Source organism: Rhipicephalus sanguineus, chromosome 9 (genome assembly GCF_013339695.2).
Source record: "Rhipicephalus sanguineus isolate Rsan-2018 chromosome 9, BIME_Rsan_1.4, whole genome shotgun sequence".
In the NCBI taxonomy this organism is placed as follows: Eukaryota; Metazoa; Arthropoda; class Arachnida; order Ixodida; family Ixodidae; genus Rhipicephalus; species Rhipicephalus sanguineus.
Window position 1 is genome coordinate 154,241,029 of NC_051184.2, and position 20,491 is coordinate 154,261,519.

At 47.8% G+C, this 20,491-nt stretch overlaps 2 protein-coding genes across 2 annotated transcripts in view; both read left to right on the forward strand.

Moving 5' to 3' along the window:
• LOC119404032 (cytochrome c oxidase assembly factor 7 homolog) overlaps positions 1 to 20,491 on the forward strand; it is a 611,270-nt gene that overhangs the window by 436,967 nt on the left and 153,812 nt on the right. The window lies entirely within an intron of this gene.
• LOC119405936 (uncharacterized protein K02A2.6-like) lies at positions 7,245 to 9,536 on the forward strand. The gene has a single exon (XM_037672761.1). The coding sequence runs from the start codon at positions 7,245 to 7,247 to the stop codon at positions 9,534 to 9,536; it is 2,292 nt and encodes a 763-aa protein (XP_037528689.1).

Here is a 20,491-nt window from a genome sequence, read left to right on the forward strand (position 1 = left end):
ACAGCTTCACTACATTAGAAGCTCTGAGGCTCAGAGCAGGTCTTTCAGTATTTTTTTCTATTTGTGTCTTAATGCTGTCAAGTTCATCACTCTTAACTTCTGCAGTCTTTCGCAGGCAGTTGGATTTCACTACACATCTGATGTCCCCAGTCGCTTCTACCTTTTTGGCAAAGCCATCAGCAGAGGTTATCAGCAACTGCTTCCAGTTTCTTCCTCTTCAGCTGCATACATTCAAGTTCCTCCATAATCAAGCGTCTTTTTGTTTGATTAGCGTTTCCTTGGCCCTGTTTCTTTTCTGATTCTAAGGGTGCACCATAGTGCTGCCTGGCTGCGGACACAGCCAATCTGAGCTCTTTTGCTATGGCGACATTTAAAATGCCACCTGCCCTCTCCACTGAGTCACATATGACACGCTGTGAAATATACTGCAAGCCCTTCAAGTTCTCTGCGGAGATTTGGCGGTAAACCCCCATTCAACACCTCCTTGTCCATGGCTAAGAATGAGAAGGAGCTTAACGGTTTTCCATAGCTCTTTGTAGGAGGGATGGAAGCTCCAGAGTTCGCGAAAGAACTCATCCAGCCTGCTAACACTCCTCTCAAAGAGGCGAAGCTCATGCTTGAACTTTTCCAGCATTTCCATGTACTCTGCAAGTACACATTCCCGCCGGCTATCGCTCAATCTTCCTGCCAAGGTCAAGGTGTCTAGCACCTTCCTTAGGCCCACCAGGCACTGATCCGGCTTTGAGCAAATGAGCCGTGGGTCTAGAGAGGAGAGGTTTCTAACCAAAGATGACTTCAGGGGACTTCGTTCCAGTATTTTCTTGGTCACAGCTGCCAAGAACTGTTTGCACTCCATTCTGACTTGAAATGCATCCTTTGCACTAGCTTTTGAATCCTTCGGTACTTGTTCACACTTGGGACCAATATCCCCTTTTTCAAGTGGAGCGTGGTTAATGGGGTTATCAACCTCCACCCTCAGCAGACCACCAACTCCTCCCAATGACGACAACACTGAGGCTTTCATGAATTTTGAAAGGAGCTTCCGCACAATACTTTCAAGGTCTCTCTCAAGAAAGAAGACCTTTCAAGGTCTCTCCCAGAAAGAAGTCTTTCAAGAATGGCTGAATAATTGATGTGACACAGAGGGCAAAGTTCAGTTTTGCCAGTGTCAAGGAGTCGCGACAAAAGCTATACACATTTTCAAAGGATGCACACTTCGGTAAGCTCACCTGCGCGCTTCTTGCGGACTCCACATATTTCTTCATATCATTCCAAAAAAGCAAAGCTCTCTCAATTACAATTGTGTTTTCCACCCATCGATGGGACACATACGGCAGAGGAAATTTGTTCTGGTTAGCCACGGTTGAAAAATCGTCCCTTCCTGCATGCGAGTCATGGAAGAGTGCACTCATGCTTGACAGTAGAATGTCGATGCCCCACTTGGAGGGTGCAACGCCTGCTTTGTAGGCATTATGGACAGTATGGAGGCCACACATCCCCAAGTCATTGGACCTGATGGTTTTCCTGAAAATGAGCTTGCATGTTCCCAAAAAACTTTAGGTTCACATTCGGCCCGTCCAGATTCGCCCATAGAAGCAACGTCGAAGGTCTTCTTGCACAATGTGTATTTTGCACGGTGGGGGTCAGATGCATCCGGTGCAATCCAACGCTTATAATCATCGCTGCTGAGCCAAGCGCTCTGGAAGTTACATTCCCCTGGCATGACTCCAAATTATGCCACCTGCATGCACAATCATGCGAAATTCAACGCGCGCCGCAACCGACACGAGCAAAACAAAACACCACCAGAGCACGAGCAAGCACTGACGAGCTACACAGCACACAATGTGGCCAACAGGCGCTGCTGAGGTGGCTGAGGCTAATGAGAGTGCGCTGTATTTTTTTTAGCGGGTTGCCGAGGGATATCACTAAAACCGAAACCAAAAGAAAACATTTCAAATGCAGTAATGTCTACTGCTACAAGCGCATTCGTGCAACTTTTCATTTTTCCGGAGAGCTCAAGATGCTGTAGCCTCACTGTGGCCATCAGCTTATGGCTTCTGGCCAACCGAAACCAAACCAAGCCAGATAAAAAAAATGGCGCTGCGGGTGAATGGATGCCTCGACCTCGCCAATCTAATAGAGGCGGTTTGACCGTGTCTCACTTCGCAATCGCAGTGTCGCAGAACGCGATAAGCAATGAAGTTTGCCCGGCACCACACTCAACTGCCATGAATTGCAAGTTGCGCAATCTGACCCTGAGAAAATCCTCAATATTCAAGGGTTTTCAAGGACCGGAACGAAATTCCAGGACTATCAAGGCCTTGAAAACGGAATTTTCACTTTCAAGGGTTTTCAAGGATTTTAAGGACCTGTGCACACCTTGCCCATAGGTTTCGAATGCGCAGGGCACCTGATGCCTCACATTTGGATTCAAAATTTGAATACAGTACCAAAACGATTCTTTGCTGTGCTGGAGTTGATCGCACAGGTTCCTCTCAGATGTCTGTATCCACTTTTCGGCGACAGCAGCGCAGTATCGTGAATGTCTGCGACAGTCGTTAAGCGATCATTCTCGTGAAGGAGGTCGAGCAGACTTGTGGCATCTGACGCGAAGACCTCGGTTGGATCACGCCAGTGACTGATGAGTGCGTCCACACGAACCCCCATATGGAATAAACTTGGGGTGCCAGGGTACTCTCTCCCTCAAATTCCTTAATGATTGAGAACAGGGCACACGAATGGGTCTTCAGAAACCTCATCTTAACGAGTAAGTCGTGCACAGCTTCAGGCGATGAAATAAGGCTCTTGAGTGTCGCTCACACTTTGTTCCCTTGGCTTCGTCTCAAGAAAGACAAAATGGCGCACCAGTAGTCCAAAATATCTTCTAGAACTTCACGAAATGGAAGCACATCGACGGACATACGGTTTTCAGCAACTAGATGGACATGCCCGTGGCCAAGCACACAAGACCAAACTTACGGCGCCGCTCCCACGACAACTTCAACAGGGCAGGAAAGTGCACAGCAAAATCGTGAACTACATTAAACGAGCTGGTCTTTTATTATTTATAATACCCTCAGGGCCAAATGGCATTGAAAGGTATTATAAATAATAAAAGAACAGCTCGTTTAATGTAGTCCATCGTCCAGACCGTTGTTGAGTAGGTGGCACGGATCTTTGAAGTGAAGCGCCTTGAATTCGGGGTTGGAGAGTTGCAAGTCCTTGTGAAGCTTCTGCGTGCAGGAAGCTGAGTCAGAGCACAATACAGCTACGTCGCCTAATACAGCTCTGCGCGGTAAACTTTAAATCAGTCAAACCAGAAAATGCATCAATGAGCGCTTAGAACTTGCCCTTTCGATAAAGAACGGAACCAAGTCATATTGGCCCTTGAAATCCGAGTTTATCGGATATATCCCAATTGCCAGAAATTTTACCGGCAAATGTTTATCAGATTTTTTCGGATAAAACCGAAAACACGGAGCCTTATCTATAGCATACGTTAACCTGAGAAAGAGAGAGAGAGGGAAAGAACTTAATTGAGACCCTGAGGAAATGGATCATGGGGGCCTTATGGGCTTCCATGGCAACCTGTACAAGCAAGTGCACTTCGGAGGAACCCACTACGCTATAAATCATAATTTTTGTGAAGTAGGGTAGCAGCAACTATGCCATTATTCTTCATTCTGTGGAGAACCGTGGTATCCGCCAAACACCTGTAAGGCATTATGTGCACTTTGTTGATGCTGTGGCTGATGACGAATTATGGCAGAGCGCTTTGTAATGGGTTGGAAGCATTCAACAACCCACTCGTTGCGCAATTCGCATTGTGTGACATCTGGTTACAGGATTCACGTTGTGTGACGCCATGGTTCTTATTTTACTTTTCTATCACACTACATGATATACCATACATTAATATATACATAATATATATTAATGTGGTTCCTACCCAATATGAAGCCTGTTTAGGGTCTTTTTGCAAAACAGTTTCAAGCACTGGCATGGCTCTGAGCTAGAATACCATGCAGAGGGCCCAGGTTCGAACCCCGTTCCACCCTGCATAATTTTATTTAAATTTTTTCTTATTTCGCGCGATAGAGGTTACGGACACCGGCGGCGCCAACGGAGAACTACGGCACCATAAACGACCATTGAAATGATCTCGTTACAGCTTTCGCTGTAAAAATTATGCGTTGCAGCAAACGACCGTGTAGCCGATTGATGTACAAAAATAAGTGCACGAAGTGGTGTCAAGTAGAAACACTGAGGGAGAGAAGTCACTTTTGATCCAGTCAGCATCATTGACAAGAAATGGCACGACCTTTTTGAGTCCGCATGTTTAGACATTTTCGAAGGGACAACGTTTGGGCGTGTTGGTTGTTCGTCGTTCTTCATAAACCATAGCGCAATAAAGAACACGGGACAAGAAAGAGACCAGGACAAGCGTTTAGACATTCTGTCTTTCGTGCGCAGTCTCTTATCATAGAGGAAAACAGAAGTTGCCCAGCAGTCTCGTGAACACACCAAGAAATCACCATTTACACAATCTCCTTACTTTCTTGATACGTTAAATGCTCTATTCCTCGATTCTCTTCTTTTATGTCGAAGAGGATTTCAGCAAGACCACCTTACTGCAAAACAATTTCCTGTTCATAGTGATTTTAAATGTTCTTCATGGTCTTTCTTTGTCTCTAAGCAGACTACGACAGCATCTACTATATAGAAATTTCCGACTGTTTAATTATTTGCTTAGTCTTCATTAATTCTTGTCACAGTGGTAGTGCATACAGCAACATATCGTTCATGTGCTTATTGACGACAGACGTTTGCAAGCGCACACAGGGGCTGACCATCTGTCACTACATTTGACTTAAGGAGTGCACTGTTGTGTATTAGATTGCAGACAAAAATATCCGCGAGGTTGCTCAAGCTGCCCCGAGAGCGAGGACCGGTGACAGTTGTGTCAGCTGCCTTTGGTGATGAATTCGCCTTTCTGGACGCGGCAGGCTTTCACGTGTGGTGGTTGGGTCTTCCACGTACGAATCTACTCGCATTGTTCCAGACAATAAACATTCAGATGAAGTTAGCACGCGTCCCGTTGCGTCTTCCTGGTTCGTGTCTACTAGCACTACTGACACCTTCTCATGCAATCAGTGCGAGCCACAAAACGTGCTTACGTGGAGCGAGAGGTGTCTGCCATCGTCTGGATCGGCTGCCCGGATGCCCTCGTCCGTCGGCTGGAGCCCGACGCGGTATCCTCACAGGTCAGCCACGAAGCACTCGGAGTGCCAGATGTGGGTGTCGAGCCAGACACGGAGCCGCCGCCGTCGCCCTGCATACTCAGCCAGCAGGTCGCGTTACCAAAGGCAGTGCGTGCGGCTCGGTCACTTGCTCTTCGGTGGGTCGGGCTGCAGAGGGCCAATCAGACGGGATTGTCAACAAAGCTTCCTAAATAAAAACACTGCACTGTTTCTTTTGCGATATAAACCATGAGCCCAGTACCATTTTTAATTAAGAACAGTACGGTGTACAGTGAGAGAGTGGTCAAAAAGTCGGCACAGGCTATAGAACAGCTGGCCAGTATTAAAGGAACGGAATTGTGAGGGCTCCTTTGTTTGTCTAACAACCTTAACGAATATTTACCAGCACATAATGAAGCCAAGGAAGGTACAGGGGACGTTAATTGTACCGTTTTAAGTGTATTGTACTAATTGTAATATAGACGTGAAGGAAGTCGACGAAAAGATTGCTTGCTGCGGGCAGAGACAGACTGTGCAACCTTCGGCACTCACTAACCCTCCCAGGTTTTGCATGCGCATAAGTACCGTATAAAGTGGATGAGCGGACGACCACCGCCGTGGCCAGTGCTTGTATCTCATCCCACTGACCACGCTTTGCAATGGCTGCAGTGATGTCATGCACGAAAGGGTTTGCCTTCTAGCACAGCTCCTTAAATGGATGATGAAAGGAAAGCTCGTGTGGTGCGACAGACCACGTGGGACCGTCATCAATGTGATTGACCAAAGCCATTTTGGCACAGCTTCTGGAGCAACTAAAATCTCACCTTGGAGCGGCATAGCAACCGTTTGGAGCAGTTACTTGTGTCATGAGTAAAGAGGCACGGGGCGCGTGCCGGACAGCGCAATGCGTCGATGGTGTGCGGGGAATGGAAAAGTACCCGATGGTGTGCACCCCCGCCACGTCGACGCAAGCCATTGGCCGGAGAAAGGCGCGTGCCACGCGACCCGAGCTGAGGTGTGGGACCACAGAAGAAGAGTTGGGCATTGTTCGGTGGAGTCGTCGAGGAGCAAGGTGGTGGAAGCCAGCGTCGCGTCCGCGACGGGAACGGCAGGGCTGAGTTCTGGAGGCAGCGTTGTGCATGCCCCGGGAGGGTGGCCGTCGACCTCGGGGTCTACCGAGCGAGGCGTCCTGGGCTTGCGGCAGCCTCAGCACGAAGTTCTCGTGGCACCTGCAGCACTACCACAGCTCGGCAAGACGACGGCGACCCACCGACAATCACCGGATAGCCACGTCGACAGTTCGACCCGGTGGCACCAAAGGAGGCCAGGAGTTAGGCCTAACTGGACGAGACGGATGTTCTCGACGAAGGGCCGGAGGATCGGCGACGAGGAAGACTAGCGACGCGGCGGATCGACGACGACGACCCCAAGACGTCAACAGCAGCTGCGACGACTGGGCAGGGCGTCGATCTTCGCATCGAATCGAGGCGACGGGCAACACGAACCGTAAGAACGTTCGATTCGCGTAGCGAGACTGAGGCGCCATAGTGGCCAGACTTTGGAGTCTATAGGAGTTAAGCATAGCCTGTAGGCTTTGCGATTTGTTAGAGATTGCGCGCTATAGCGTCACTTTTTCTAACGTTACATTTTGATGTAAATTTTTGGTGTTAACTTCTTGTTTGCAGTGTTGTGTTATATAAAGTTTGTTTGCAGTGACGCCACGGTCTCCGGCCTCGCTCTCTCTCCCAACTCCATCACACATTGCAAGCGCTCCCGAGATACGTGACATAATAAGTGTCAACTTATTATGCAACAACAACTGCTCGCAAGACTGGGAGGATGTGCAGTGTTTTCTCGGCTGGACTTGGATCAAGCTTATCAGCAACTCTGTGTCGATGAGGACACCGCCATGCTGCAGACCGTGACAACGCACAAGGCCTGTTCAAGGTGACGCGATTGCAGTTTGGTGTGGCAGTCGCCGTAGCCATCTTTCAACGTTATATGGAAGGACTATTGAACGGACTGGAAGGGGTTCAGTGCTTTCTGGATGACATCCTAATTGGCGGAAGAACAGTTGCTGAGCATGACGAACGGCTGCGCAAAGTGCTGCAGCGTATCCAAGACGACAGGCTTCGCCTGAACACCGAGAAGTGTGCATTCAGGGACAAGGAAGTGACGTACCTGGGGTACCGTGTCAACAAGGACGGAGTAAGTCCTTTGCGTGAAAAAGTGGAAGCCATCAAGCAAGCTCCGGAACCGAAGAACAAGGAGCTGCAGTCGTTCTTGGGAGCCTTAAATTTTTATGGCCGTTTCTTGAAAGGAGCGTCACATGTGTTGGAACCACTTCACCGCCTCCTGGACAAGGACAAGGCATGGAGTTGGACCGAGGCGGAAGCGAAGGCATACCAAGATGCCAAGAGCCTGCTGGAATCATCAGCCGTCTTAGCACACTATGATGTGACACGTCCCATAAGGCTGGCCTGCGATGCGTCTCCGTGCGGGCTGGGTGCGGTACTGAGCCAAGTGGGTGAAGATGGTGCTGAAAGACCAGTGGCCTTCGCCTCGAGAACCTTATCAAAAGCAGAGCGCAACTATGCGCAGATAGACAGGGAGGCTCTGGCTTTGCTATTCGGAGTTAAGAAATTCCACCAGTATATTTTTGGTCGGAAGTTTCAACTCTCGACAGACCATAAGCCATTGCTAGGCCTCCTGCACCAAGCCAAGCCAGTTCCTACCGTATTGTCACCTCGGATGTTGCGCAGGAGTCTGCAACTTTCTGCATACAACTACGAACTTTTGTACGTACCAGGCTCCAAGTTGCCACATGCCGACGTTTTCAGTTGTCTTCCGCTTCCTGTCAGGCATGAGCACGAGCCACCGTTGGGAGACATTTTGCTGCTTGAAGCAGTGCCAGAAGTTCCTCTGGGTTCTACCAAGACCGCAGCATTGACGCGTACAGACCCTGTTCTGTCGCGGGTACATCGCTGGATCTTGCAAGGTTGGCCTTCCACGAAGGTGCCCGAGGAATTCCGTCCTTTGGTGGCCAGGAAGAACGAACTGTCCACCTACCGAAATTGTGTGCTGTGGGGGTCTCGTGTTGTGATTCCAAGTTCTGCACAGGCCCAGGTCCTAGACATCCTACACACCACGCACCCAGGCGTAGTACGGATGAAAGGTCTTGCACGCAGCACCGTGTGGTGGCCGGTCATCAACAATCACATAGAGCGCAAGGTAGCTGGCTGCAAAGTATGCCAAGAAACTCGGCAAGCTCCCAGTAAGGCACCGGTGCACCCATGGGAATTCACTAAGAACCCTTGGTCACGTTTGCACATATATTTTGCCGGTCCCTTCAAGGGAAAAGTGTTTCTGCTAGTCGTCGATTCTCATTCCAAGTGGCTGGAAGTTTCCCTGATGGAATCGATGACGACAAGAGCCGTTCTTAAAGAACTTCGGTCAATGTTTGCTCATTTTGGCATTCCCGAAGTGTTAGTGTCGGACAATGGAACTGCGTTCACGTCAGAAGAATTCGCCGAGTTTGCAAACAGAAACCAAATTAGGCACATTACAGTCGCGCCCTATCACCCCTCATCGAATGGTCAGATAGAGAGGATGGTTCAGGAGACGAAACAAGTCCTGCGTAAGTTGTCGGAGGGAGACTGGGCCACCAAGCTGTCTCGTTTCTTGCTGGGCCAGCACATTTTACCCAGTACAACTACAGGGAAGAGTCCCGCTGAACTGTTGATGGGGAGACGACTGCGATCGGCCATTGACCGTCTGCATCCAGACTTTCACATGGTTGGATCGTCCCTTCAGCATTACTTTAGCGATGGTTCTCAACGTGTTCGGCATTTGTATCCAGGCGACTCTGTGTATGCACGGAACTATCAAGGTGGCACCAAGTGGGTCCCTGGGTCCATTGCTTCAGTCACCGGACCCCTTTCTTACCAAGTTCGTCTGTCCGACGGTAGCTTATGGCGAAGACACGTCGATCAGCTCCGCAACCGGGCCAGCCCACTGGACCTCGGTGAAGCTGACAGTGATACTTGTGGGAACTCAGCCGATGGTGATGACCTCGCTGTGACTGGCCAGGACCCACCACTGCCAAGATTGAGTGACACTTCACCCATATCAAGTCCACCTAGCAGTCCCGCCCCTGGACCCGACGGTCCTGATGTACCTGGAAGCTTTTCACAGGAGCACAGCTCTTCCAGCCAACTTCCAACAACCGAGGCTTCTAGATACCCTCGACATGAGAGGAAAGCCCCTCAGCGTTACCGGGACTACATTCCGTAAGGGGGAAGGGATGTTGTGTATTCACCAGTGAATAAGGTTGGCAACCATGAGCGCCCGTGGCGCCGCCCTTGGGTGTGGTGTAAACAGTAGCTCTGACGGACGATTCATTCCTTCTCTTGTTTGGCAACGCTTTGTACCCAGCTAAGTCAGCTGGTAATAAACTACCGTTATGCATACATAACACTTTCCAAAAAAAAAGTCTTATTACATTCATGCTTTTAATACAACCTAGACCTTCATTGTGTGGAGAAGTGTCTGCTGTTGTGCTTTATGTACAGAACGGTTAGCGTCCTGGTCAATCAGTGGTTAATAAGTAGGGGTGTGCAAATATTAGAGTTTCAAATTCTAATCGAATACTACCTAATCGAATAATTCAATTCGACTTTCGAACAGCTAGTATTCGAACTTTGCAATAATTCAACAGTACGAATATCTAAAACGCGAAAAAGGCCAATGGTGCAACTTGGTGAAGGTGGGGTGGCTAAAACTAACGCTAACGTCGTTACAATAGGCCTTTCGTAAAAAACTTTCACCGATTTCCTGGTTCGAAAGTGAGCGCATGCTTACCTTAGAGGAGATTATGTTATTTCAGCACGTAAAAAACAAGCCAGACAAGAAAAGTGGCAAGCCCTTCTCAACTTCGCTTCCGGACTTCTTGCATAGTTCGGTCGCATATGCCACAAGGGCCGTAAAACATCCACACTTTGGCCTGCAAAACCCTTGATGATTGGTTTCAGATGCGAAAATGTGTTCACGTTGCGCAGTTGCCACTGCCGCACTGACCATTCGTTCAGAAACTCCGTTGTATCAGAAACTCCCATCGTTTCGACGTGCAATCAAAACGCTGCTGTGAACGGGTGCCCAATGATGATGATGATATATGTTGTTTAATGGCGCAAGGGCTATTGATGGCCAAAGAGCACCAGGAAACGGTGTCGGATGGGAACAATGATGATGTTTAGTGGCTGTATAAGGGCCTAAGATTCTGCGCACTAAAGGTGCGTAAAACATATATGTAATAAAATCATGAGAGTGGAGTGAAACGTGCATGGTGAGGATGAGTTTTAGGTGATCATGACGCTAAAATATAGAGGTTGTACTAGCACGGATGCCTCGTCAGCGTCCTTGGTCCTAAGGGCCTGGAGGCAGGTGCTCTCTTTTGATGTAGCATCCGCAGCAGCAGCCTCCCTTAGGAGGCCGTGCTACGGATCACCTGCGTAGATGACATGAAAAGTACGTATGTCCTTTAAAAACGCATTCAATGTATCGTATTTAAAAAGAGGTTCTCTACCTATGAACATCGCTGGATGAAGGGGTATGTGTTGTGTGAACGCCAGTGGAAAGTGTTTTTTTCTGTAAGCCTCTAGCTCAGAACATTCAAGGAGTATGTGATGTACGGTAAGTGGATGGCCACATCTGTCACAGCTGGGTGGGTCACCACCGGACACAAGGTGTGTGTGTGTGTGTGTGCTGTGTGTGTGTCCTATTCTAAGCCGACAGAGAGTGACCTCTGTACGGCGTGTTTTTGATGTAGGTGGCCAGTTACCGAGGCGTGGTTTGATCAGGTATAACTTGTTATGCGTTTGTAGGTCCCATAACTTTTGCCAGTAAGCCCTGAGCTTTTTCCGTATGTTTGGTTTTAGGTCCATCACGGGGACAGCAACGGCAGAGACTGCAGCGCTTACGTTGGTTGACGTGGCCAGCTGGTCAACCAACACATTTCCTGCGATGTCACGGTGCCCTGGCACCCAGCACACGACAATATGTTGCTTGGACGCATACGCCGCGCAGAGTATTGAGTAGAGGGACATAATTACCGGATTTCTATGTTTTTTCAGATTTTTCAGCGCTTTCACGACACTCAAGGAGTCAGTGTATATAACTACCCTTGGTGTATTCAATTCTTTAATGTGTTTAAAGGGACACTAAAGGCAAATATTAAGTCGACGTTGATTGTTGAAATAGCAGTCCAGAAACCTCGTAGTGCTGCTTTTGTGCCAAGGAAGTGCTTATTTTGAAATAAAATCACGTTTTTAGTGGTCCGCATCGCGTTAGCGCGCTTCAAATCTCCCGCCTGAAAATACGACTCTCATACATCACTGCTGCCGTGCCCAACGTTGCCCGCTTTTACTGCGCGGCCGCCGGCACTAGTAGCAGCAGAGCGGAAGTAGCAGGACCCACAGTAGCAACAACGGCCATCGAAGCCATCGAAGCTTGCCGCAATCGCCGCAATGGATGTGGACGGAGAACTTGACAACGAGACATTGGCTCGCGACGCTGGGCTCTAATTGAGTGACTAGAGCCCCGATGAACGCGGTATGCTGCTGAGGGCTTGTAGTGCCGGCGTCGTTGCGTACTACGATAGCAGCCTCGGCAGCGACTCTCCCGAGCCCGAGCCCAAAAGCAGCGAGGAAACCAGCAGTGCGGTGTCGAGCGACGAAGCTCATGCGGCATTTTGTCTAACTTTCTGTCAGAGAGACTTTCACGAGCGCGCAAAACACACGCGGGCAGTACGCGATCCCAAAACTACCACTGAGACGGGCGACGCGCAGTTCGGCGAAAACGGAACCTTTGAACCACGCGCGCCGTTCCCCATGGAAACGCCACGGATGTTTTCTTTTTTTTTCATGAATCAAGCGGAAACGAACAAACAGCATTTTATTACGTCTTTTGATGCTCGGAAGGTTCTTTTTTTACTGCTGCTAGTTTGATTACTAATGATTTATTGTAGGCCGACTTCCATACGTCATCGGGATCACTTCGAAAATGTCCCACTCGTGGCGCTCATTATGTGATACATTTAGCTTAATTTCTCGGTAAGTAGGGCACTACTGTTGATAATATTGCCCTTTTAGAAGTTGTCATACTTTGGACTTTCACTCTGACATAAATTGTTATTTGCCTTTAGTGTCCCTTTAACGACTACGAATAACGCGTAAGCCTCGGCTGTGAAAATGCTTGTGCTAGTGGGTAAAACGCCGGCATCCGAGAAAGATGGGCCATCCGCTGCATATGACACGCCAGCATGGGACTTGGATGCATCAGTATAATATTCTGGGCAGTTATATTTATGTTGCAGCTCTAGGAAATACATCCGAATGTGTATAAGGGGCGCGTGCTTTGTAACAGCTACGAAGGATGTGTCGCAGTCTATAAGCTGCCACTGCCATGGCGGGAGCTGCATTGCGGGGGGAATAGGGTGGTATTCAAGCAGTGGGACATTTGTTTCTTCAGCTAGCTCTCTAACGCGCAGTGGGAAAGGGCGTGTTATTGTGGGCCTATTGCGAAAGAGTTGAGAGCTGGACAGGTCGTTGATAGTGGAATATGCAGGGTGCTGACTGTTCGCATTCACTTTAAGAAAATATATGAAAGAAGAATACATTCTCTGCAGATGGAGTGACCACTCGTCTGATTCCACATAAAGGCTTTCAACAGGGCTTGTTCTAAAGGCACCTGTGGAGAGGCGGATACCTAGATGGTGAACTGGGTCCAGCATTTTTAGAGCGCTTGGCTTGGCAGAGTGATAGACTATCGCCCCATAATCAAGGCGTGAGCGTACAAGGCTTTTATACAGATTCATGAAGCACTTTCTGTCGCTGCCCCACGTTGTTTGTGACAGCACCTTTAGGATATTCATTGTTTTCATGCATTTATTCTTAAGGTGTTTTATGTGCGGTACAAAGGTTAACTTCGCATCCAAAATTATACGTAGGAACTTATGTTCTGTGTTTACGGGCAAACGCTTACCCTTCATGAATATTTCAGGATCAGGGTACAAGCCTCTTTTTCGTGAAAAAAGAACACAGATGCTTTTCTGTGGGTTCAATTTGAACCCGTTTTCATCAGCCCATTTGCACACCTTGTTAAGAGCAAGCTGAACCTGTCGCTCAGATCCCAAGAGAGCACGATTGAAAACCTATCTGCAGGTCGTCAACGTATACTGAATAAAACATACTACTTGGGATGTACAGACGAAGAGAATTCATTTTTATAATAAAGAGCGTACAGCTGAGCACCCCACCCTGTGGCACTCCGGTTTCCTGTATAAATGTTCGGGACAAAACATTGCCCACTCGAACACGGAATGTGCGATCAGACAGATAGCTTTCAATGACATTGAACATATACCGCATATACCTATGTGTGAGAGATCTCTCAGTATACCAAACCTCCACGTCGTATCATAGGCCTTCTCCACGTCGAGGAATACAGATAGGAAAAACTGGTTATGAACAAAAGCTTCACGTATGCATGCCTCGATACGTATGAGATGATCGGTGGTGGATCGGCCTTCTCTGAACCCGCACTGGTATGGGTCGAGCAATTTGATTCAAGGAAGTGTAGTAAGCGGCAATTAATCATTTTTTCAAATACTTTGCAAAGGCAACTTGTTAGCGCTATGGGTCTAACTTGATACAGCAGAGGGATCCTTTCCCTGTTTCAAAATAGGGATTATAACAGCCTCCTTCCAAGAAGAGGGGATCACACCCGAGAGCCATATAAAGTTGTAGAGAGTGAGGAGAGTTTTTTGCGTTTCAGAGGGTAGTTGCTTCAACATTTCGTACATTACGCAGTCAGAACCTGGGGTAGATGTGTTACAGCAGTTCAGTGCTGTTTGCAGTTCTGCTAAGCAGAATGGTTCGTTGTACGCCTCATTTTTTGCAGATTTTCTTTCCAACTTCTGTTGTTCTATTCATGCTTTGTACTTTTGGAAGGTTTCGGAGTAGTGTGAGGAGCTCGATATGTGTTCAAAAACGTGTGCCAAGAAAATTAGCTTGATCCTCCAGGCTTTCTCCGAGGCTATTTACTAATAGCAGGGAGTACGTTTGTTGGCCGTTAATTTTCTTCACCTTATTCCACACTTTTCCCTCGTCTGTGTACGAGTTGATACTCGATATGAACTTTGTCCAGCTTTCTCGTCTGGCTTGTCGGCGCGTTCTCCTTGCCTGCGATTTGACCTCCTTGAAATGTTCCAGGTTTTCTGCTGTTGCGGAGTCACGAAACAACGCCCACGCTTTGTTCCGATTCATCCGCGCTTTTCTACATGCATCGTTCCACCATGGAACTCGCCGCTTAGAACCCAGGCCGCTTGTTTGGGCAATACATTTTGATGCGGCGTCAAGAATAAAAGCTGTAAGATACATGACAGCGTCATCTAAGGTCAGAGCGGACAGCTCAGTCCATGTCATGTGCGCAAGGGTTTTGTACCGTTCCCAATCAGCTGAGTCAACCTTCCATCGAGGAACCTGCGGGGGCAGTTGTTCTTTGGTCGGCGTACTCAGGATGATTGGGAAGTGGTCACTCCCATAAGGGTCTTTCAGAACGCTCCATTCAAAGACGGGTAAAAGGGAAGGTGATGAGATGCTAAGATCTATGGAGGAGTATGAGTTGTTTGCAAGGCTAAAATACGTAGGCTCCTTCTTATTTAAAAGACATAAACTAGACGAAAAAAGGAGCTGTTCAATGAGATGTCCTCGAGCGTCACAGCGAGGATCGCCCCAGAGGACATTGTGTGCATTAAAATCACCTAGAATCAAAAAGGGTTCTGGGAGTTCATCTAATAATGATTCTAAATCGCGTCTGTGAAGCAGATGATGTGGTGGTATATACACGGAACATATGGTAATGAGTTTGTTAAAAAGTACAGCTCGAATAGCCACTGCCTCAAGGGCCGTCTGGAGCTTCAAATGGTGGCATGCTATACTTCTATCAACTATAATGGCCACACCGCCCGACGATACAACAGCATCCTCGCGGTCTTTTCGGAAAGTAATGTATTGCCGGAGGAAGTTCGTGTGTTTTGAAGTTAGGTGTGTTTCTTGCACACACAGCACTTTCGGGTTGACCTTACTCAGAAGTTCTTGGATATTGTCTAGATTTCTAAGTAGTCCTCTTACGTTCCATTGCATGATGTTGTCCAAGATGGGAAAAAGGGTGCTGTGTGTAAAGAGGACGAAGATTGGCTCATTTTACGGGGCCTTTGTTAGGCTCTGTAATTGGTGTTTTGTCCTTTTTGGAGCGGTCGAGAGAAGCTCACCGCTCCTTCGGCGCTTCCTGCGCCGCTTGGCTTGACGTAGTGTCCATAGCCTCTTGCGAGGCACTGGACACCCGCTCGACAGAGCGGTCTGTGCGTCTCTTAGACCTCGCCTCGGTGGACCGAGCTGGAGGTCGATAAGACCCCCTTGGCCTCGTGATTGCCCTGGCTGCTGCCAGAGCTTGTGGAGGCCGCTGGTGTGAACAGGTTGAATGTGGGCAGGGCAGCGCTAGCTGCTCCAACCGAAGGGGCAAGTGGCGTTAGCCTGGGCACGCTAGGCGTGTTCCGGGCTACCGCCAGGGGCCGTTTTGGTGCCGCCCCTTGTTGCACCACTTCGGCGAAATGTGTTTTTAGTGGAAATATTGACGAGATCCGTTGTCTTGCTTCCCGAAACGTGATGTTTTCCTTAACTTTTATAGTGATTATTTCTTTTTCTCTCTTCTAGGCTGGGCACGCTCTGGAGTATGCAGGGTGGCTTCCGTCGCAGTTTGCACAAAGGACCTCGTCATGATTGCAGTCGTCAGCACTGTGACCAGTTGTGCCGCACTTAGCGCAAGTCAGCTGCCCTCGGCAGCTCTGGGATGCATGTCCAAAGCGCTGGCATTTGAAACAACGCCTCGGGTTTGGAATGAACGGTCGGACATTGAGTTTCACATATCCAGTTTCAAGAGTTTCGGGTAGGGTGGTTGAACTGAAGGTGAGTATCAAGTGCTTCGTTGGTATTTCGTTGTTGTTACGTCTGATTGTGATGCGTTGGACATGTGTCACACCTTGTTCTTTCCATCCATCGAGTTCTTCATTCAGTGTCATCAAATCTTCGTCCGATACCACGCCCTTCACTGTATACATGGTACGATGTGCGCTCACAGAGACAGGTATGTTACCAAAGGCTACAAGGTGCGAGAGTTTATTGTACTGTTCCTTATCCTTTAGTTAAAGGAGCAGATCTCCACTTGCCATCTTTGTGGCCTTATAACCGGTTCCAATGGTCTTCTTTAGGCACTTGGCAACAAGAAAGGGTGAGATGGCTTTAGCTTTCGTTTACGATTGTTCGCAGTGGAGGACATAGAATTTCGGGAAGGTTTCTTTGTTTTTGGGCCAGAGGAGTGAAGTTGCCTCGGTGCGTACCCTTTTCGGGGCACGATCGGTTGATGAAGGGGTCGAGGATCCCATGAGAAAGTGGATTTTTCAGTAACGGCGCCTACCACCCACCACGGAGCCCAACAAGGGGGCATGTCAGAACATGTGTACAAGTCTGCGCAACGCCAGTAGTGCAACGTTACTATAACCCAATATGGTTTACCCTAGGTTGGGTAGCCACACAAGGTTAACCCTTGCCGCCAGGACACACTGAAGTCAATGGAAGAGAGTAGAGGACAGGAAGGATTTAAAGAAAGATAAAAGACGAAGATGTGAGGGGAGAGACAGGAAAAGGCGACTGCCGATTCCCCCCGGGCGGGTCAATCCGGGGGTGCCGTCTACGTGAAGCCGGGGCCAAAGGGGTGTGTTGCCGCCGCTGGGGGGCCTTAAAGGTCCAATCACCCAGCATTGGCTCAACCCCCAGGATCCCCTTTTCCCCGGACACGGCAAAGCCACGCACGGCTAGGCGTGGGAGGGTGTCGAAACCCCCCCTTTAGCTCGGGTCCGTGGTGTCGCTACACACCAAACGCCTGCTTGCGCAGACGCCCCTGCGGGGGCGGGCGCCCGAAGATTTTCGGGCCCAGAGCACCCATGGCGATGGAGCAGAATAACGTGACCATTGTCAGATGAGCCGTATTGCACGGCCATAGAAAAAATGAAGCTATCTACTATACCACCCTCTGTCACCCATTATTAGGAAGTTAAAAGTGGCACTGCTGACTAGAATGGCAGCTCTTCTATTAACATGGTTGGAAAAAGCTGGAAAAAGAAAAAAAAGAAAGACTCCCGAACAAGCACGCAAGCTGTCACCACGCCGTAGCTTCCTTGATTTTTTTTGTCTTGCCGTAACTGGCGGTGCACGCTTTGAGACTATTCGATATTCGAGTTGTATTCAACATTTTTGGCCACTATTTGGCACTATTTGATTCGAGATGAAATTTCACTATTCGCACACCCCTATTAATAAGGGTTTTGTAACTGGACCTTTGTTCTCGTTATTTAATGTGTGATCGACAAAATTTACGGTGATGGGGGAGTACGTTTGACAAGCTGCTTGACCTGTACAGTTGCCAAGGTCGGGAATCCAAGCAGAGATATATAGTGGAATACTGGGACACCATGCCTTCTCAGCGAATTGACAATCACTGCATATACGCGCGGACAACTTTTCTTGGCATTGAACGAAATGGTACGGGAGCGGAGCTACTGCACATGTACTGCTCCGCGAAGTAGTCCGGTTTAACACATTTCGAATTTAGTTTTGGTTTGTGAAACTTCCGTATCACCTGTGGCAACCGTCTGATTATTCGAGCGGCCGTCACAGGCTTAGACAGCCATTTGTTTGTGCAATTCGTCACAAGCTCCTTCGGTGAGTCGTCGGAAAAGCTCGACGGTGACTAGAGCTCACCTGAATACGGAAGACGCCGTTCTGACTGTGCAGTGCACATAAAAGGGTGCAACGTTTTCACAGGCACAAAAATGCGAAATGAAACTGCATAAGGTAAAACAAATATAAATATCTCCTTGGTGCACACTGACCCTCTTTTGAAAGAGTGTCCCGTAGAAAATAAAGTAATGTCGTTTTGACAGGAAACATGGTCGCAGTTGTGGGACTGTATTATTCAGCGGCAGCACAGGCATGGTTCGGCTCTGCAGCCTTGCCTTCATCGCCAAGAAAAGTTGTCCACGAGTATAGCAGGTGGTATTGTTGACAAACTCTGCCCATTGTATGGCATTAAAACATAGGCACCCTGCATGAAAAACTTTAGAAGTAAACTAGAACGAATAGAACAAATAAAAAAAAAATTAAACTGTCAGATTTACATACTCGTACTGATTTACTGTAATCAATACAGTCAGTCAAGTAACACTGCCGTCAACGAACAACTACATCATTAATATACGTCTGTCTGTAATGTGGATACATCTGTCTGTATCCACCATAGCTGGAAACTATTTTATTGGACTCAATAACCTTATCTCACAGTAGGGTCCATAGGTCGGCAAAAAATGTGGAGCTCACTCAGACTCACTCATGAAATATATTTTGCCTTTAGGACTCACTCGAGCTCAGACTCACCTAAATGTTTCTCATTCGGACTCACTCGGACTCGAGACTCACAGAAATATTTCTCAACCGGACTCACTCAGACTCAAACTCACCAAAATATTGCTTGCTCGGACTCACTCTGACTCAGACTCACGGCTCTGAGTCTGAGTGAGTCGACTCATGAGTCCATGAGCACATAATTTACTTTTTCGACCGTAGTGTCAATGCTCTTTAACATCAGTATCTCATTTAACTAGTGTTCTACTTGGCGCATTTCCATCTCATAGTTTCAAATACGAGTTATCAATGATTACAATGCAGTAAGGACATTTTTATCGAAAGAGATGATTCACACGGGATATTTTATCAGCAACTTCCCATTAAAGATTTTGCAGAGGGAGGCCAAACCCTCCTTCCCTAGACCCCTCCGTATCTGACGCTTCTGATCAATAAATGTTGAGATGGCATATGAACGCTAGTGCATTGAAGTATGTGTGAATAGACGTAAGTATAAACATGAGTCATCATATGGCTGATAGCAATGCTGAAGTTGAGTAGATAGAACCATAGGTCGGCAAATAAATGTGGAGCTCACTCAGACTCACTCATGAAATATATTTTGCCCTTAGGGCTCACTGGAACTCAGACTCACCTAAATTTTTATCATTCAGACTCACTCGGACTCAGAATCACTGAAATTTTTCTCAACCAGACTCACTCGGACTCGGACTCACGAAAATATTACTCAGCCTGACTCATACAGACTCAGACTCACGGCTCGATCTGAGTCTGAGTGAGTCGACTCATGAGTGAGTTTGCCGACCTACGGTAGGGTCTAGTAGTAACAGAAAACCAACCCAGCAAGTTTCACAGTATGGGCGAGTTCAAATCTAACTCAGTAAGTTTCTCAATACGAGAGAGTTGAAATTGTTTAGAAGGCTTGCGCCCAGCAACTACTTCGACTACATAGCACGATGACCATTCGAAATTGCAGCGGTGACCCATAGATTTCGAGCGCCTGCCGTTGCGTTTCTCACCGAAAGAACGCAAAAACGACGTCTTGTGGTGCAAATAATAAAATTTCTGCCAAGATGTAGCAGGATGTAGCAGGTTTCACCTCTTGGCACAGCAATCACATGACTGGATAGAACGCGTGCTGTCATACTGATTGCAACCTGCCGCAAGTTGCAGGTAATTGTTTCATTTGTTGTGTATGCACAACTTTTACCATCCTCTGATGAAAGACCATAATGCTTGCATTATACATGGCTGTTTATTAGCAACATGCATAGGATATAGCATAGGGCAAGCAAGGAAACATTTCATGCCGTTCTTTGGTTTAATTACAGACCCACAGATAGTTGTTGGGTGCACCTTTAAAAAGTATACAATGCTTTCTGTGCAAACACGATACTGTAATCATGCTCGACAATAAGCTAGTCACTGTACAAGTAGAATGACAATAGCCCCATGAGCATTGTAACAGATACTGAAAAATCTTGTTATAAAGCCACAGCAGACGAGCCGTTGTGCTGAATGAAAATTGATTATGCATCCACAGGCACCATACCCAAACCAAAAAATATTTTGCCAGCCGAGAGCAAAGCATTTAAACGCAGGATATCAAACCAAACCAGTACTGGGGTTTAAGGGGGGAGGCTACCTTGGAAGGGCAACTTTTTTGTTTGTTGAGATATCCTATTGAAATTTTCAGGGTAGGCTAATAGCAAA

Bases quoted from the DNA above. Each gene is read 5' to 3' on its own strand.
- LOC119405936 (XM_037672761.1), top strand. From the start codon at position 7,245: ATGGAAGGACTATTGAACGGACTGGAAGGGGTTCAGTGCTTTCTGGAT.